Source organism: Doryrhamphus excisus, chromosome 21 (genome assembly GCF_030265055.1).
Source record: "Doryrhamphus excisus isolate RoL2022-K1 chromosome 21, RoL_Dexc_1.0, whole genome shotgun sequence".
In the NCBI taxonomy this organism is placed as follows: domain Eukaryota; kingdom Metazoa; phylum Chordata; class Actinopteri; order Syngnathiformes; family Syngnathidae; genus Doryrhamphus; species Doryrhamphus excisus.
In genome coordinates, this window is record NC_080486.1 from 9,083,877 (window position 1) to 9,099,638 (window position 15,762).

The 15,762-nt window shown below is 39.8% G+C and overlaps 1 protein-coding gene across 6 annotated transcripts in view; it reads left to right on the top strand.

Annotated features, from left to right (window-relative positions):
• LOC131108654 (RNA-binding Raly-like protein) overlaps nucleotides 1-14,202 on the top strand; it is a 109,557-nt gene extending 95,355 nt beyond the window's left edge. For 2 of the 6 annotated variants that reach the window (XM_058059847.1, XM_058059846.1), the window contains 6 exons: nucleotides 401-448; nucleotides 3,394-3,578; nucleotides 6,182-6,298; nucleotides 7,113-7,294; nucleotides 9,455-9,493; nucleotides 11,573-14,184. In XM_058059847.1, coding sequence (XP_057915830.1) covers nucleotides 401-448; nucleotides 3,394-3,578; nucleotides 6,182-6,298; nucleotides 7,113-7,294; nucleotides 9,455-9,487 — 565 coding nt within the window. In that variant the 3' untranslated portion in view covers nucleotides 9,488-9,493; nucleotides 11,573-14,184. Of the gene's footprint in view, nucleotides 1-400; nucleotides 449-3,393; nucleotides 3,579-6,181; nucleotides 6,299-7,112; nucleotides 7,295-9,454; nucleotides 9,494-11,572 lie in introns of all 6 variants that reach the window. The other 4 variants (XR_009120498.1, XM_058059845.1, XM_058059844.1 and 1 more) reach the window with 4 other exon arrangements.
• The last annotated feature ends 1,560 nt before the right edge of the window (nucleotides 14,203-15,762 follow it).

The window sequence follows — 15,762 nt, forward strand, 5'->3', positions numbered from 1 at the left end:
CATGCGGGATATAATATGGTAATTATGCCATAAATTGACATGCTAATGTATTGATTTTAATTAAGATTCTTTCGAGTAGCAACACGTTTCCGTTTTGCCGCGGTGGAGCTCTGGCATTGATTTTTTTTTTCATCGTCGTTCCTCCCTCCTTTCTCGTTGACTTTACGTCTCCCTCCATATTTATTTGATCCGTGTTCTTCGCACGGTAGGTCGTGTGTGTGAGCGCCTCGCTGCTTAACCTCCTCTGAGCCTCCGGCAGAAAACTGCAGCGCGTCCATTCGAGTCAAAGGCGTTCCAGTTTGATCCGCTTTACTCTTGACAGGTCCAGATTGGAATCCTCGGAATTAAAAAAAAAAAAAAAGACGTCTATTTCTTTATCTCTTTTCTTTCTTTCACACAGTGGTTACGAGTTCGACTACGAGTACTACAGAGATGACTTCTACAGCAGGTATGTGGCCTTCTCATGATACCTCACAAGGACGCGACCTCACTGTGATGCTAGGAGAATAACAAGAGTTAGCCTCTCATGGATGAAGTCAATCTCAAGCACGGCCATTCAAATGGTGGCCCATGAATGACATCAAAGCACACAAGTTTGATTCAGAAGTAGATTCTTAAAAACAGCACAGCTCTCCTTTAACTTGCATTTCTGAAGCAGATTCCCCAAAACGGTAGTCACCTTTCATCGTTCTTAAAAACACCAAAATATGATCTTTGACTTGCATTTTTACAATACATTCCAAAAAACAGCAAAGTACTCCTGTCATGTAAAGAATATTTGGCTGTTCTTTACAGCAGATTCCCAAAAATAGCACAGCACTCCTGTCCTTTAAAGAGTTTGGCTGTTCTTTACAACAGATTTCCAAAAACAGCACAGCACTCCTGTCAATTAAAGGATCTTTGACTGTTTTTTTACAGCAGATTCCTAAAAAATAGCACAGTGCTTCTGTCATTTAAAGGATCTTTGGCTGTTCTTTACAGCAGATTTCCAAAAACAGCACTGCACTCCCGTCATTTAAAGGATATTTGGCTGTTCTTTACAGCAGATTCCTAAAAATAGCACATCACTCTTGTCATTTAAAGGATCTTTGGCTGTTTTTTTACAGCAGATTCCAAAAAATAGCACTACGCTTCTGTCATTTAATGGATCTCTGGCTGTTCTTTACAGCAGATTCCTAAAAATAGCACAGCGCTCCTGTCATTTAAAGGATCTTTGGCTGTTTTATACAGCAGATTCCTAAAAATAGCACAACACTCCTGTCATTTAAAGAGTTTGGCTGTTTTTTACAACAGATTCCTATAAAAATAGCACAGCGCTCCTGTCATTTAAAAGATCTTTGACTGTTTTTTACAGCGGATTCCTAAAAAATAGCACAGTGCTTCTGTCATTTTAAGGATCTTTGGCTGTTTTTTACAGCAGATTCCCAAAAACAGCACAGCACTCCTGTCATTTAAAGGATCTTTGGCTGTTCTTCACAGCAGATTCCCAAAACCAGCACTGCACTCTTGTCATTTAAAAGATCTTTGGCTGTTCACAGCAGATTCCTAAAAAAATAGCACAACGTTCCTGTCATTTAAAGGATCTTCGGCTGTTTTTTACAGCAGATTCCTAAAAATAGCACATAGCTCCTGTCATTTAAAGGATCTTTGGCTGTTTTTTTTACTGCAGATTCCTAAAAATAGCACAGCGCTCCTGTCATTTAAAGGATCTTTGGCTGTTTTATACAGCAGATTCCTAAAAATAGCACAACACTCCTGTCATTTAAAGAGTTTGGCTGTTTTTTACAACAGATTCCTATAAAAATAGCACAGCGCTCCTGTCATTTAAAAGATCTTTGACTGTTTTTTACAGCGGATTCCTAAAAAATAGCACAGTGCTTCTGTCATTTTAAGGATCTTTGGCTGTTTTTTACAGCAGATTCCCAAAAACAGCACAGCACTCCTGTCATTTAAAGGATCTTTGGCTGTTCTTCACAGCAGATTCCCAAAACCAGCACTGCACTCTTGTCATTTAAAAGATCTTTGGCTGTTCACAGCAGATTCCTAAAAAAATAGCACAACGTTCCTGTCATTTAAAGGATCTTCGGCTGTTTTTTACAGCAGATTCCTAAAAATAGCACATAGCTCCTGTCATTTAAAGGATCTTTGGCTGTTTTTTTTACTGCAGATTCCTAAAAATAGCACAGCGCTCCTGTCCTTGAAAGAGTCTGACTGTTTTTTACAACTGATTCCTAAAAATAGCACACTGTCATGTAGAGGATATTAAACTATTTTTGAAGCAGATTCCCAAAAACAGCAGTCATCTTTCATCACCTTTAAAACACCAAAATACTACTGTCCTACAGAGGATCTTTAACTTGCAAGTAGATTCTTAAAAACAGCACAGATCTCCTGTCATATAGAGGATCTTATAAACAGTAGAACACTCCTGTCATGTAAAGAATTCAACGAGAATTTTTGCAAGATTCAGAAAAACAGCAAAGGAACTGAGACTACATAGATTCTTAAAAAGGTCTCAAAAGCATCCCTTTCACACAGAGGATCTTTGACTACTGAGTGAGAGCAGAGTGCATCTGTTATATAGAGGATCTTTGAGGAGCGTTTTGAGGCAGGAGACTCTCTGGCCAGTGTTTTTGCAGTAAATCACAAAATGCTGTTGTGATTATTTTTGACTAGTATCTTTGAAGCAGATTCCTTAAAAACCGTCGACATATAGAAGATCTTTGATTCGTGTTTTTGCAGTTGGTTCTTCAAAGCGGCACAACTTTCACGAGCATTTTCTTTTTCAGTACACATTCCTAAAAACAGCAGAGCCCTTCCTGTCATATAGAAGATCTGAGACCAGCGTTTTCTCATATCTGATTTGGAAACAACTTCTCTCCATGCAGAAAGATGCAAATCCTGACTGTTGCTAAGCGACTGTTGGACAGTTTGCCCCAAAAGGCGACAGGCAGACATAGCCATCTTAAGATATACAAATAACACAACACCGCCATCTTCACGTGCATTTTTAAAGAGGTTCCCACGTGAGAAGGTTTGTCCATCTGCAACGTTGAGTGCTGGAATTCGATTGTTTTGGTTTTTTTTCACCAAAATATCAGATATTTGTGTGCTTTCAATCGATGCTAGATGGACAGACGTCTTGGGAGTCATGTGTCTATGTACAGAGTGAGAGGTCACTGATATTGGACCTGGTCAAACCCATCTAAGCATGCCCTTATAGACCATTATCTGTGTACTGGGACCCCCAATGAATTGATTAAAAGGTGTGTCCCAAGATATTTGTTCATATAACGTGCGTGGAAAATACACCAGTGGAGCAAATGATGAGCCACTGTGACCATTTCAGGTGAAGTGTTACATTGTAGTTTGCTGTGTGTCTTTCTCCTGGAGGCTTTTTGACTACCACGGCCGAGTGGCACCCCCTCCAAGAGCCGTGATCCCCCTGAAGCGATCCAGGGTGCTGGCTCCTTCCTCCCGCCGAGGGAAGACCTCCTTCCCTATCAAAACATCCTCTTCTTCCTCGTCGTCGTCCTCCAGACCTCCCACGTCCTCCTCCTCTTCAGCCGGCATCAAACGTGCGTACAATGCGAGGCGCTTTCTTCTTTGTCAGGGCTGCCTTTTTTTTTTTTTTTTGACAATTTGCAAACGCTTAATCGCGCTAATGGAATTTTGTCCTTTTCAAAAGCTGACGGCTCAATGCAAATCTCCAAACGTTGTCTCTCGGAGAGAAAAGCGGTCGGCATGATTCAGCTGTGCCGCTTTTTTTTTTCAAAAGCTATTTAATGCACTCCAGCGTCTCCCTGCGCCGCAAAAGAGCGACACACCGAAGCGCAAATACAAATATAATCCAGCCGAGCGGCTCCTGGCATCCGTGTGGCTCTGATTAACTGTCAATGCATCATGAAGCACTAAAGTAGTGGTGTTCAAAGTGTGGCCCTGGGGGCCATTTATAGGTGGCAGTTTGGAACTTTTGTTGTGTGCGGGGCTGCGTCAGGCTACGGATGACAACCGTTTGTGACTCGGTTAGTGGGTGCACGTCACATGGACCGTGTCGAGTGCCGCCATTTTGTCTCCTCGCATCCTTGCATTTTTCTTCTGTTTGGACGCCCCTGTCCTAAAGTAATTAACGTGCCACTGGGTCTGGGTCAGCTGGACCATAATTGGCCACAGCGTTTTGTTTCATTGTCGCCTGTCTCGCCCGACGTTATCATAGCTTGCAGCTTGCTTTGTTACGATGTTTTGGTTTTCGAGGCGACCAAAAAAAAAAAAAAAACACCAGCCCAGACAATGAATCAAGTGCAATCTGTATGTTTTTTATTTTTGTGCATTTGACCCTGTCAACACTGTGACGAATGACTTACTCTCCAGGCTCCCAATAGAGGATGAGGTCGGGAAAAAAAAAAAAGGGAATCAGTCGAGCAATAAGTCACATGACATCACATCAATCCTTGTAATAGAAACATTTCTGGGTTTAACTTTTGACTTTTTTCCAGGCCCATCTAGGCTATGCAAGGAAACAAAAGCACAGCATCTGTTAAAGTTCCCTTTTCCGCCAGCTGCGGAATCTCTTATCGGGTTTGTTTACCGCCATTTATCTGTCCTCTTTGCGGACCTGACAGGATCTGATTGCTGTCAACGTCAATTACATGTTTGCTCCTCAGCTGTTTTTGTCAGAGGGTTTGTTTCCCTGCAGCACCAGAGAAATGAAGCATCTCATTACTTTACAGTCCACATTGGAGGCCCATGTTGGAGCATCTTCTTGGGGGGCTATTTTATTGTATAAAAGCCAACCAAGATGGCGGTAAAATGTGTAAAGTGAGCGGAAAAAAATGTGTCACTGTATTAGGCATCCTCTCAAAGTGGGGAAGTGGTTTTTATTTAGAACTCAAAAAACAGAATATATGACGACTAAGTTAAAAGTAGCCCTAGCGTAACCTGCTAGCCACCTGTTGACACACACACATGTTTTTGTCAGTTTCGGACGGCGGTCGAGTATTGGCGAGTAATTTCAGCTCCCAGCATGCTTTGCGGTACTTGTTTCGTAAAAAGCTGCTGACTAATATATTTGTAGTAGTAGCCCTGAATGTGTTTACTTACCAGTTACATGCACCGTTATTATTATTCACCATTATTAGAGAGGGTTGCACGGCGAACGAGCGGTTAGCACGCAGGCCTCACAGCTAGGAGTCCCGAGTTCTGTTCCACCCTCGGGTTTCCCGTGCATGCGTGGGTTTTCATGCTAGGTTAATTGGCGACTCCAAATTGTCCATAGGTATGAATGTGAGTGTGAATGGTTGTTTGTCTATATGTGCCCTGTGATTGTATATAACAGTATAATGTATTAAAAAATATTGTATATAACAATATAACAGTCACTAAAGTCATCATACAGCAACTTCTCACTCAAATATACAAACATGTACCAATATGAATTTTTAAAAAAAGTTTTCCCATACTGTATTACATCTGAGCAACACATTCATTGGGGTGCTGCAATGACATCAGCCCCTCTCTGGGCTGCTCAAATAAAGACACACATCATCAAAAGTAGAAGATGCAGATGTATTTACTACACTGGCGACTCCAAATTGTCCATAGGTATGAATGTGAGTGTGAATGGTTTGTCTATATGTGCCCTGTGATTGCCTGGCAACCAGTCCAGGGTGTACCCCGCCTCTCGCCCAAAGACAGCTGGGATAGGCTGCAGCACCCCCGCGACCCTCGTGGTAGAAAATGAATGTATGAATGAATTAGAGCCCTGCAGACATGAAATAACATCCCTATAGTCACCTTTACAGGGCTGTAACTTTTTCACTGTGCTCCTAAATTTAAAAAAAATGTTGCAAATGTCTGTACACAACCTGACACGAACATGGTCTCTTTTCAAATAAAGACGTCATACCAAATAATCCAATGACTGTGAGCGGAAAGATAACTAGGTTTGTTGATATTTTGACACGAGTGAGCGTAAGCTCCACTGCATGGTGGGTGTAATAAGATTGCTTAATCCTCAAATCGCACAGCACAGAACCGAACCTTCCACTCGTCCAGATTGACGTTCCCAGATTGACGTTCCCCTGGGGAATGTGACGGAATGTTATTAAGGGTGACAGGAGTGTGTTGTGTGTTTGTGTGTGTGTGCAATAGATGTGAAGTGTGTGATTGCTGTGTTTCTCAGCAGTGAAGACGGACCAGCTGCAGATCATCAAACGGGAGCTGACGCAGATCAAGACCAAGATCGACTCCCTGCTGGGACGTTTGGAGAAGATTGAGAAGCAGCAGCGAGTCGAGTCCGGTGAGGAAGTGATGTATAGATGTGATTAATCCACAATCATTTCGATTAAAATGCTTATTATTCTTAGTTGTAGTCCTTAAGATGCTTCAAGATGCGATTAATCCACAATCATTTCGATTAAAACGATTACTATCTTTAGTTATAGTCCTTAAGATGCTTCAAGATGTGATTAATCCACAATCATTTCGATTAAAACGATGACTATCTTTAGTTATAGTCTTTAAGATGCTTCAAGATGCGAATAATCCTCAATCATTTCGATTAAAACGATTACTATCTTTAGTTATAGTCCTTAAGATGCTTCAAGATGCGATTAATCCACAATCATTTTGATTAAAACGATTACTATCTTTAGTTGTAGTCCTTAAGATGCTTCAAGATGCAATTAATCCACAGTCATTTCGATTAAAACGATGACTATCTTTAGTTATAGTTCTTATGATGCTTCAAGATGTGATTAATCTACAATCATTTTGATTAAAACGATGACTATCTTTAGTTATAGTCCTTCAGATGCTTCAAGATGCGAATAATCCTCAATCATTTCGATTAAAACGATTACTATCTTTAGTTATAGTCCTTAAGATGATTCAAGATGCGATTAATCCACAATCATTTCGATTAAAATGATGACTATCTTTAGTTATAGTCCTTAAGATGCTTCAAGATGTGATTAATCCACAATCATTTTTGATTAAAACGATTACTATCTTTAGTTGTAGTCCTTAAGATGCTTCAAGATGCGATTAATCCACAATCATTTCGATTAAAACAATGACTATCTTTAGTTATGGTCCTTAAACCTCCATTTCAGAAGTTCAGAGGAAGTACGAGGATAACTGTGACTCGCTGCATGATGAGTCCGTGTCAGAGGCGGCAGAGAACTCCGGGGAGGAGGCCGGCGAGGGCGCGCTGGACGTGGAGGCCGGCGAGATGAGCGACGGCGCTGAGGACGACTACGAGGAGGAGGATGAGGAGGGTGGCAGCCAGCATCTGGTAAGAGCCATCGCTTGACAGCGGGAGGTGGGGGAATTTTACAGGCTAGAGAGCAAGGAAGATCTCGAGAGGCGGCCTTCTTTGTTTTCTCAAAGTTAATTTGGACGAATTATTCATGGGCGCACATCTGAGCGAGAGAGGCTTCATGTCGGTCGGAAGGCGAGGGCGCACGGTCTGACACTTCCTCCCTGTCGACCTCACATCAAACATGCTCACACGCACAGCTGGAGTCTGTAATTGAAGGGCTGAAGCAAGGCCTGCTGCGAGGGGTGAGATGGAGACTGAACGACCCAGAAGAGGCTCAACTTTCACCTTTCACAACTTTATTAACAACACAACAACAACACTCAGATATCTCATTGATCTCATTTGTCCACCTCTTCATGCGCTTTAAAATGTTGCTAAAATGCTATGAAGCAATCAAGGCAGGTGAGCAGCACCTTAAGGCTATTACTGCATTGTTTCTGTCGCTGCCGTGTTGTGGTAAATGTGGTCAAAAACAGCTGTGTTTGCCTTTTCACTTTTTCATGCACTCCAAATTATTAATTAATCAAGTTAAAACATGAACTCATGCAGTATATCAAGGGTTCTTCTTCCACTGAGGGCTGCATACTGAAAACTAAAAGTGGTGATTTAAAAAATGTATTTTAGTGATAAACGGGGGACAACTGTATAATGATGATTTATTATTGCTGTTAATTGGTTCCAGACTCATCTACGATAAGTGAATTTCCACAAAGTATTATTTATTATTAATAGAATATTTGAATCATTTCATAATTAGAGCATCAAAACCTGTTTATGACTTTCTAAATACAGGTTTTGACATTATTAAATCCCTGTACACTTGAAATAACACCCCTATAGTCAGTTTTACACTCCTATTAGTCTTTGTTTACGTCACATTGCACAGGCTATCACAGGGGATCACTGCAGGGACATAACACAGAGCAAGCTACCAGTCAGGGTGGATGGTGAGAGGCGAAAGGCTTTCATTTCAAAGCAGACCTACCAACATATACAAATTTATAGTACTCAACATGCATTTTGACTCTTGACTATGCTTGTATGCTCTCCATTTCAGTCTCTACAGTACAGATAAATGAATAAATATTATCAGTTTCTCTGGTATTTCAAAAGGGGCGGGGGGCGTGAAAAAATGTCTGTCCCTTAGGGGGGGCATGACAGAAAATAATTGAGAAGCACTGCATTAATCCCTTTGAATCAAGCATTTGTAGCTCCTGATGTTGACTCAATAGCACCCTCTTTGGCTAAATACTGCTATTACAAGTCAAGGTGGGTATATTGCTCGCTCGTTTTAGTGGCGAAAACTATAAAAATGTCACCCAACATGTTTGAATCAAGCATTTGTAGCTCCTGACATTTATTCACTAGTACCCTCTCTGGCTAAATACTGCTATTAAAAGCCAAGTGGGTAGACTGCTAGCTAGTTTTAGGGGCGAAAACTATAAAAATGTCACCTTGAATCAAGCATTTGTAGCCCATGATGTTGACTCACTAGCACCCTCTCTGGCTAAATACTGCTATTACAAGCCAAGCTGGGTAGATTGCTCGCTCGTTTTAGTGGCGAAAACTATAAAAATGTCACACAATATGTTTGAATCAAGCATTTGTAGCTCCTGACGTTTATTCAGTAGCACCCTCTCTGGCTAAATACTGCTATTAAAAGCCAAGTGGGTCGACTGCTAGCTAGTTTTAGGGGCGAAAACTATAAAAATGTCACCTTGAATCAGGTATTTGTAGCTCCTGATGTTGACTCACTAGCACCCTCTTTGGCTAAATACTGCTATTACACGCCGAGTTGGGTAAGACCGAGCAAGTTTTAGGGGTGAAAACTGCAAAATGTCACCTGGCAAGCTTATAAATTTTACTTTGATAGCCGTGGCCTTTAAAACCTTTATTAAAAGTGCTCTTACTTGTAGTTTATTTCAGGTGCTTTGTCAAAGGCGAACATTAAAGCAGTAATCTGAGGGCTGGACTGTACCACTTTCTTTCCATCGTATCATATTTATTAGCCAAGAGCCTGCCAAGTGTGAAAGCTACTGAAGGATGTTTTAGAGATTTATTTCTTGTTGCATCAATCCTGATAAATAACAACTTTATGTTTTTTACTTCCTGTCTCTCTCTCTCTCTTTTCAGACAGAGAACCACATTTCGGATATTGACAACTGAGATGAGGTAAGCGGATTGCTAGGCTATTCGAGTGTCCCTCGAGCTTTATATCCGCTCGACTGTTTCTCTAAAGATTCTTTAATTAGTTATAAGCTGCGTGACATTTGGTAGGCCACGGAAAGGAGACTTTGAAAAATGAAGCTTTAATAACATTCCAATGGGTCTTAACTTGACGTAAACATTTAATGATTTGAAAAATAGTTTGGGTATTGTTAGCATAGCTTAGCTAGTAGCTTGCTTGTTAGCTTAACCGTAACCCTAAATCTTGGTCTGTCTAGCTTACTATAGTACACATTTCATAATTTGACTATGGTTAGCCTAGCTTTACTTGACTAACACAAGTTAACAGTCCAAATGCAGTTATTGCTAGCATAGTGTAGCTTTGAGTGTACAAGAAACATGTCACACGTAGCATGACTTAGCTTAGCGTCATTTCGTTATTACTAGCTTAACAGAGTCAATAAGCTTAGCTTTGTCAATACATATATAATTTGGCAAACTTGCCAACTTTTTAGTGAGAAAAGTAGCTATTGGCTGTCCTAGAAGTCGCATGATGATGTCATTGGTTAATTTGCATATATTTGCATTTTATGTTGTACCCCCATACTGTAGGAAGACTATGGTTAGCCTAGCTTTACTTGGCTAACACAAGTTAACAGGCCAAATGCAGTTATTGCTAGCATAGTGTAGCTTTGAGTATATAAGAAACATGTCACATGACTTAGCTTAGCGTCATTTAGTTATTACTAGCTTAACAGAGTCAATAAGCTTAGCTTTGTCAATACATATTTAATTCTTCGATTGTGGTTAGCCTAGCTTGATTTAGCCGATACAAGTTGCCAACTCTTCAGTGAGAAAAGTAGCTATTGGCTGTCCTAGAAGTCACATGATGATGTCATTGGTTAATTTGCATATTATTTGCCTTTTATGTTGTACCCCTTACTGTAAAAAAACAGAACCTTGTAGGAGAGACAAATAAGATTTTAGAGTTTAGGACTACAAATAAACTTGATCACTTCATAAAAATAAAATAATTATAACCCTTCAAGGGTCAAAGTTGCGAAATTGTGACGATCCATAGACACAAATATGATGACGTGTAGTTACTATTTTACACTAGGAGATATATCAATATTTCCGTCCCCAAATACCAGAAATAGCTACATTTGGCGCTAGTCGCTTTAAGGAAAATGTCGCCAAGAGGGTTTGGAATGTCACCAGATTTAGCGACAAGGTAGTAAAGGTGGCAACACAGTAAACAGGTTAAAATTAGTCACTCAATTACGGCTAGCATGCATAGCTTAGGTTCAACAATACCAGCAAGGCATTTAAGATCATTATCAATACCTATAATTGTCGGCCCGATATCAGCATAAAATGCCATATCGGTTCATATTGGTATCAGATTTTTTCCCCGTTAATGAAAACCGACATTAAAAATACTGTATACAATATAAACGTGTTAATTCCACCACAGGAGATGTCATGTTACAAATGTCGGCATTGGAAATATGTTGGGTTTTTTTTGCAAAATAGCCAATATCGGACATCCCTAGTCAGCTGTTTGTTGTTAATAATTTAGCTTACATAGTCCATCAATAACAGTAAAGTAAACAAGTTTAGTCATGTGATTACTGTTAGCATAGCTTAGCTTTGCGTATGCCAGCAATACACAGTTAGCTATTATTTATATAGCAAAACAACCCATATTGGTCATTGAATTATCCATAGCTTATTTTATCTCAGATTAATATAAACAAACTAAAAACCTCATCCTCGACAAACATCCGCGTCAAAAGCCTCCTGTTCCGCTCCTGCTTCCAATTTCATTTTCACTTTTTTAAAATTCTACCAGCAGCCTCCTCCTCTTCCTCCTCCCTGCAAATCCCTAAGTCAAGGTCACGGGAGAAAGTGTGTGAGAAATGTTTTTCCTGTCAAGTCGACAGGAGAAAAACCTCAATAAATCGTGTCCGACGGGATTAGAAAGTGGCGTAGATATTTCGCAAAGCTAATCCTGGTCAGATTAACAACGGTCTAAATAGTGATCATGTCTCCTATTATGTGTTTGCTCTTCTCTCGCTTCAGGAAACCGTCCCGAAGTCGTCATTCCCTTCATGAGGCAGGAACAGAGAGGATCAGCAAGGTATCCTGATTTACGGACTTGAAGAGACGCCGACGACAAGTGTGACGTATGTAAAAAAGAAAAATGAAAAAAAACCCAGTTTATTTTTTTTTTAAACTTGCTGTGCTGTTATTGTGTCCAACGAGGATACTTGGGATATTTTACGTGGTTTTGTGTATGCGGAACACCGGGCACAATATTATTTATTCACATTTTGTGTGTTTACAACTTCTCAACATTCGCTAAAAAGCTGCAATTCAACAACTTGGCCACTAGGTGGAGCATCTATGCCCTAAAACAGGGGTGTCCAAACTTTTTCCACAGAGAGCTGCATACTGAAAAATGAATTTTCAGCTTTTTAAATTTACAAATATTTCATTTTTTTCATCTGAATATCAAGACTTTATTCACATATTTTGACTTTCTCATAATATTATAACTTTTTCCCAATCCAATTTTCCCAAAAATAATGATTGTCATTGTATTAACTTAAAATAATATATATATTGTTTTAAATATTTGAACTTTATTGTTTTTTTGAGAGCCACATATTGTTTTAAATATTTGAACTTTATTAAAATTTTCTCATAAGATTTTTTTTGAGAGCAACAGGCTACCAAAATACTGTTCTTTTTTCTATTTTTGCCATTTTTTTTCTTTTAATGTGCTGCGGACCACAAAAGGCTCCCGGGCCGCACTTTGGACACCCCTACCCTAATAGTACTTTGATCCATTTGTGTGCGTTGTGGTCATGTACAACCTTATAAGCTTATTTTCCTTTGCGATAACACTTCTATTTAAAGCTGCATTTGCGCTGTTGAATTCCATGTGATGATCTAATTCCCGATTTAAATCAGACGCTAATAGTTAGCTAATAGCTGTATCTCACTTGCTAACTAGAGTATTATTTATAGTCATCAACATACTGCACACCTGCCAGCTAATAATGAAACAGAGAATAAGTATTCAACTGATTAATGGGTGTACCGGCCCTTTAAATCCAATATAAGCACGATGTGTCATAATGGATTCATGAGCAATCACTTATTTACTTCAAATATTGTGGGGAAAAAAATGATATTAATTGCATTTGAAGTGGAAGAGTGGTCATTTTTATTCCGTTTTTAGCTCAACGTCCTCTCCCTGTGTAAGTAGTGGTTACCATGGAAACAGCAGCTAGACTCGACCTTCAATCAACGGCAGTATACGACAGCGTGTGTGCGTGTGTGCGACTTCGGGCCTTGTTAAGAGACGCGAAAAACTGTTGTATAGAGAAGACGAAAAAAATCAAAGCAAATGTACATTTTTTTGTATAAATATTTTTATCAAAAGGCATGTTTAATGTAACTTTGTATTTTCAGTTGATGTATAAAAACAAAAGAAGAAGAAAGTTGTGGTATATCACCACCGCTGTAAGGACATTATTAGACAGTTCATTCAGCCATTGTGTATATAACAATTTGTGTTCCGATGATTCAATAAAGTTTGTGTCACGTTTAATTAAACCAATGTTGTAATAGGTTCCCTTTACAAAAAAAAGTGTTAGCATTGGGGATGTATCACGATATAAAACGGTATAAAAAGCTACAAACCTTAAGCAATATAATGAAATACACTCAAATTGTACAGCATGTGTATTTATTGGTAACAATCTGGCAAACTTTTCTAATTGGATGTCATTCTCCGAACACGTTGCTACTAAATATTCAACAAACTGTAATGTAAAGGAAGATGTAGTCACCCATGCAATTCCGACACTCTTGTTTACACAGTTAGATGCTTTTATTTTGAAGGCCGGTAGTAAATCTTATACTATGAGTTGGGTTACAAGAACAAACGTGCTTCCCGTCTTCACTCAGAATATGCATGCCGTCATCCCACCTTGTGAGAAACATTGAAGATACCACACAAGCATGCTAAACCAAGCTAACCCCCGCTAGCTTCCATTCAACCTTGGCCGGTGTTTATCAGTTTTAGGGGGTAAAACTGATGTAAATGAGTCAATGTTTTTGTCATTTAAAGCGAAGGAAGAATGTTCCTCTCTCTGGCTCCCAAGTTCCCTCGACACCCCAGCTCGGTGGTGGGTACATCGGAGGCCGGCCATTTTGTCATGCAAGGCTGTCCTTTAATAGACACGCAGATCAATATTCCATTGGGTCTTGGAATGAGGCTGGGATGGAGGACGGCGGCAAATTCATTTTATTCTCCTCTGAGTCAGATAGGGCATGATAGAACGTAGAGGAGAAGATGAGTTGTACAGTATTAGAAATGCATAGTGTGATGTCATTTTGTCTTTAGATATACAGTAATTTGTGGTTTATTGGTTCTAGAGCCAGTCATGATGAGTGAATTTCTGCAAAGTAGGATTCTTTATTCATAAATTGAATGTTTTCAAGCATAGAAAATGTGCTTACCACCTTTTAAAATATTGATTTTAACATTATTTGAGCCCTCTAATCAATATTACGCTCATATTACCCAATATAGTACACATAATAACACAATGTAAAATATTTGCGGGGGTGCTGGAGCCTATCCCAGCTGTCTTCGGGCAAGAGGCGGGGTACACCCTGGACTGGTCGCCAGCCAGCCAATCACGGGGCACATATAGACAAACAACCATTCACACTCACATTCATACCTATGGACAATTTGGAGTCGCCAATTAACCTAGCATGTTTTTGGAATGTGGGAGGAAACATTCCTTAACATTCATTAAACTTTCAGACCGTTTTAGTTGTAGTAAATACATCTGCATCTTATACTTTTGATGATGTGTGTCTTTATTTGAGGAGCCCAGAGAGGGGCTAACGTCATTGCAGCACCCCAATGCAATGCAATACAGTATGGGAAAACTTTTAAGGAGTTGTTTTTTTAAAATATTCATATTGGTACATGTTTGTATATATGAGTGTGAAGTTGCTGTATGATGACTTTAGTGACTGTTATATTGTTATAAACAATATTTTTATACACTATACTGTTATACACAATCACAGGGCACATATAGACAAACAACCATTCACACTCACATTCATACCTATGGACAATTTGGAGTCGCCAATTAACCTAGCATGTTTTTGGAATGTGGGACGAAACCGGAGTACCCGGAGAAAACCCACGCATGCACGTGGAGAACATGCAAACTCCACACAGAGATATGGCCGAGGGTGGAATTGAACTCGTGTCTCCTAGCCCACCACAGTTTGACGAAATCTCCCACTTGCCTAGTTCACATGTGTACAATTCATTTTGATCCTAGTACTTTAATTATGAGCCTTAATTACCTGGTGGCCAACTATAGTATCAGAGCAGGTGTGTGTGTGTATGTGTGTGTGAGAATGTTTCACAGTCTAACACAAAGCAAATGGGAGCAGCTGTGTGCAGTCACACCACTCAAGCTGCAGCGTAATGGTGTGTTGCAGACCCTGTCGGTCCTCATTAACCCCACGCTGTTACCTTCCTTTTATCATCACTGTGGAGAAATTGCTTCTAAAGGGTAGTAGAAGGAGTATGTCTCCAGAAATACTACAAACTAAATCCATCAACAGGATACAGCACAAAAACACACTTTTTGAATGGACTTTAATGCTTAGAGGCGAGCATTTATGTTCATTGTAACATTTTAGCATTGTAGCATTTTTGTACACATGCAGAATGGTGACGATCGTTCATGTTTTGCCAAATTATTTTTCACTTTTTAACATAGCATGAGCGTAAATGCACGTCCATTGAATCATTTTGGCCCACAATAGAAATGATGTGTCAGTTATGAACGAACGGGTCAAAAGAACTAGTTCTGTTTTTTTATGAACGGAATAAACAAGGTCACCGCCCCTAAAATACCCGTTCAGTTGCAAATGCTTTTTTTTTTTGATTGACTGGAGAGTCAGTTCACCGTTCCCTTTGTAGGGCGGGATTATCTGCGTGCTTGCCTGTCTTATCCTATCATTGTGCTTCGCTCTGTGAGTGGGTGGGGTTAGCTGACTGAAAGACCGAGTCAATCTCTCTGTCTCGGTCTTTCTGACTAGTTCTTTTGACCCGTTCGTTCATGACCGACACACCACTAACTGACCGACACTCGTCGGCCGTTCATTCATGACCGACACACTATATAAAAAAATATATATATATAAAATATATCCTCCAGATC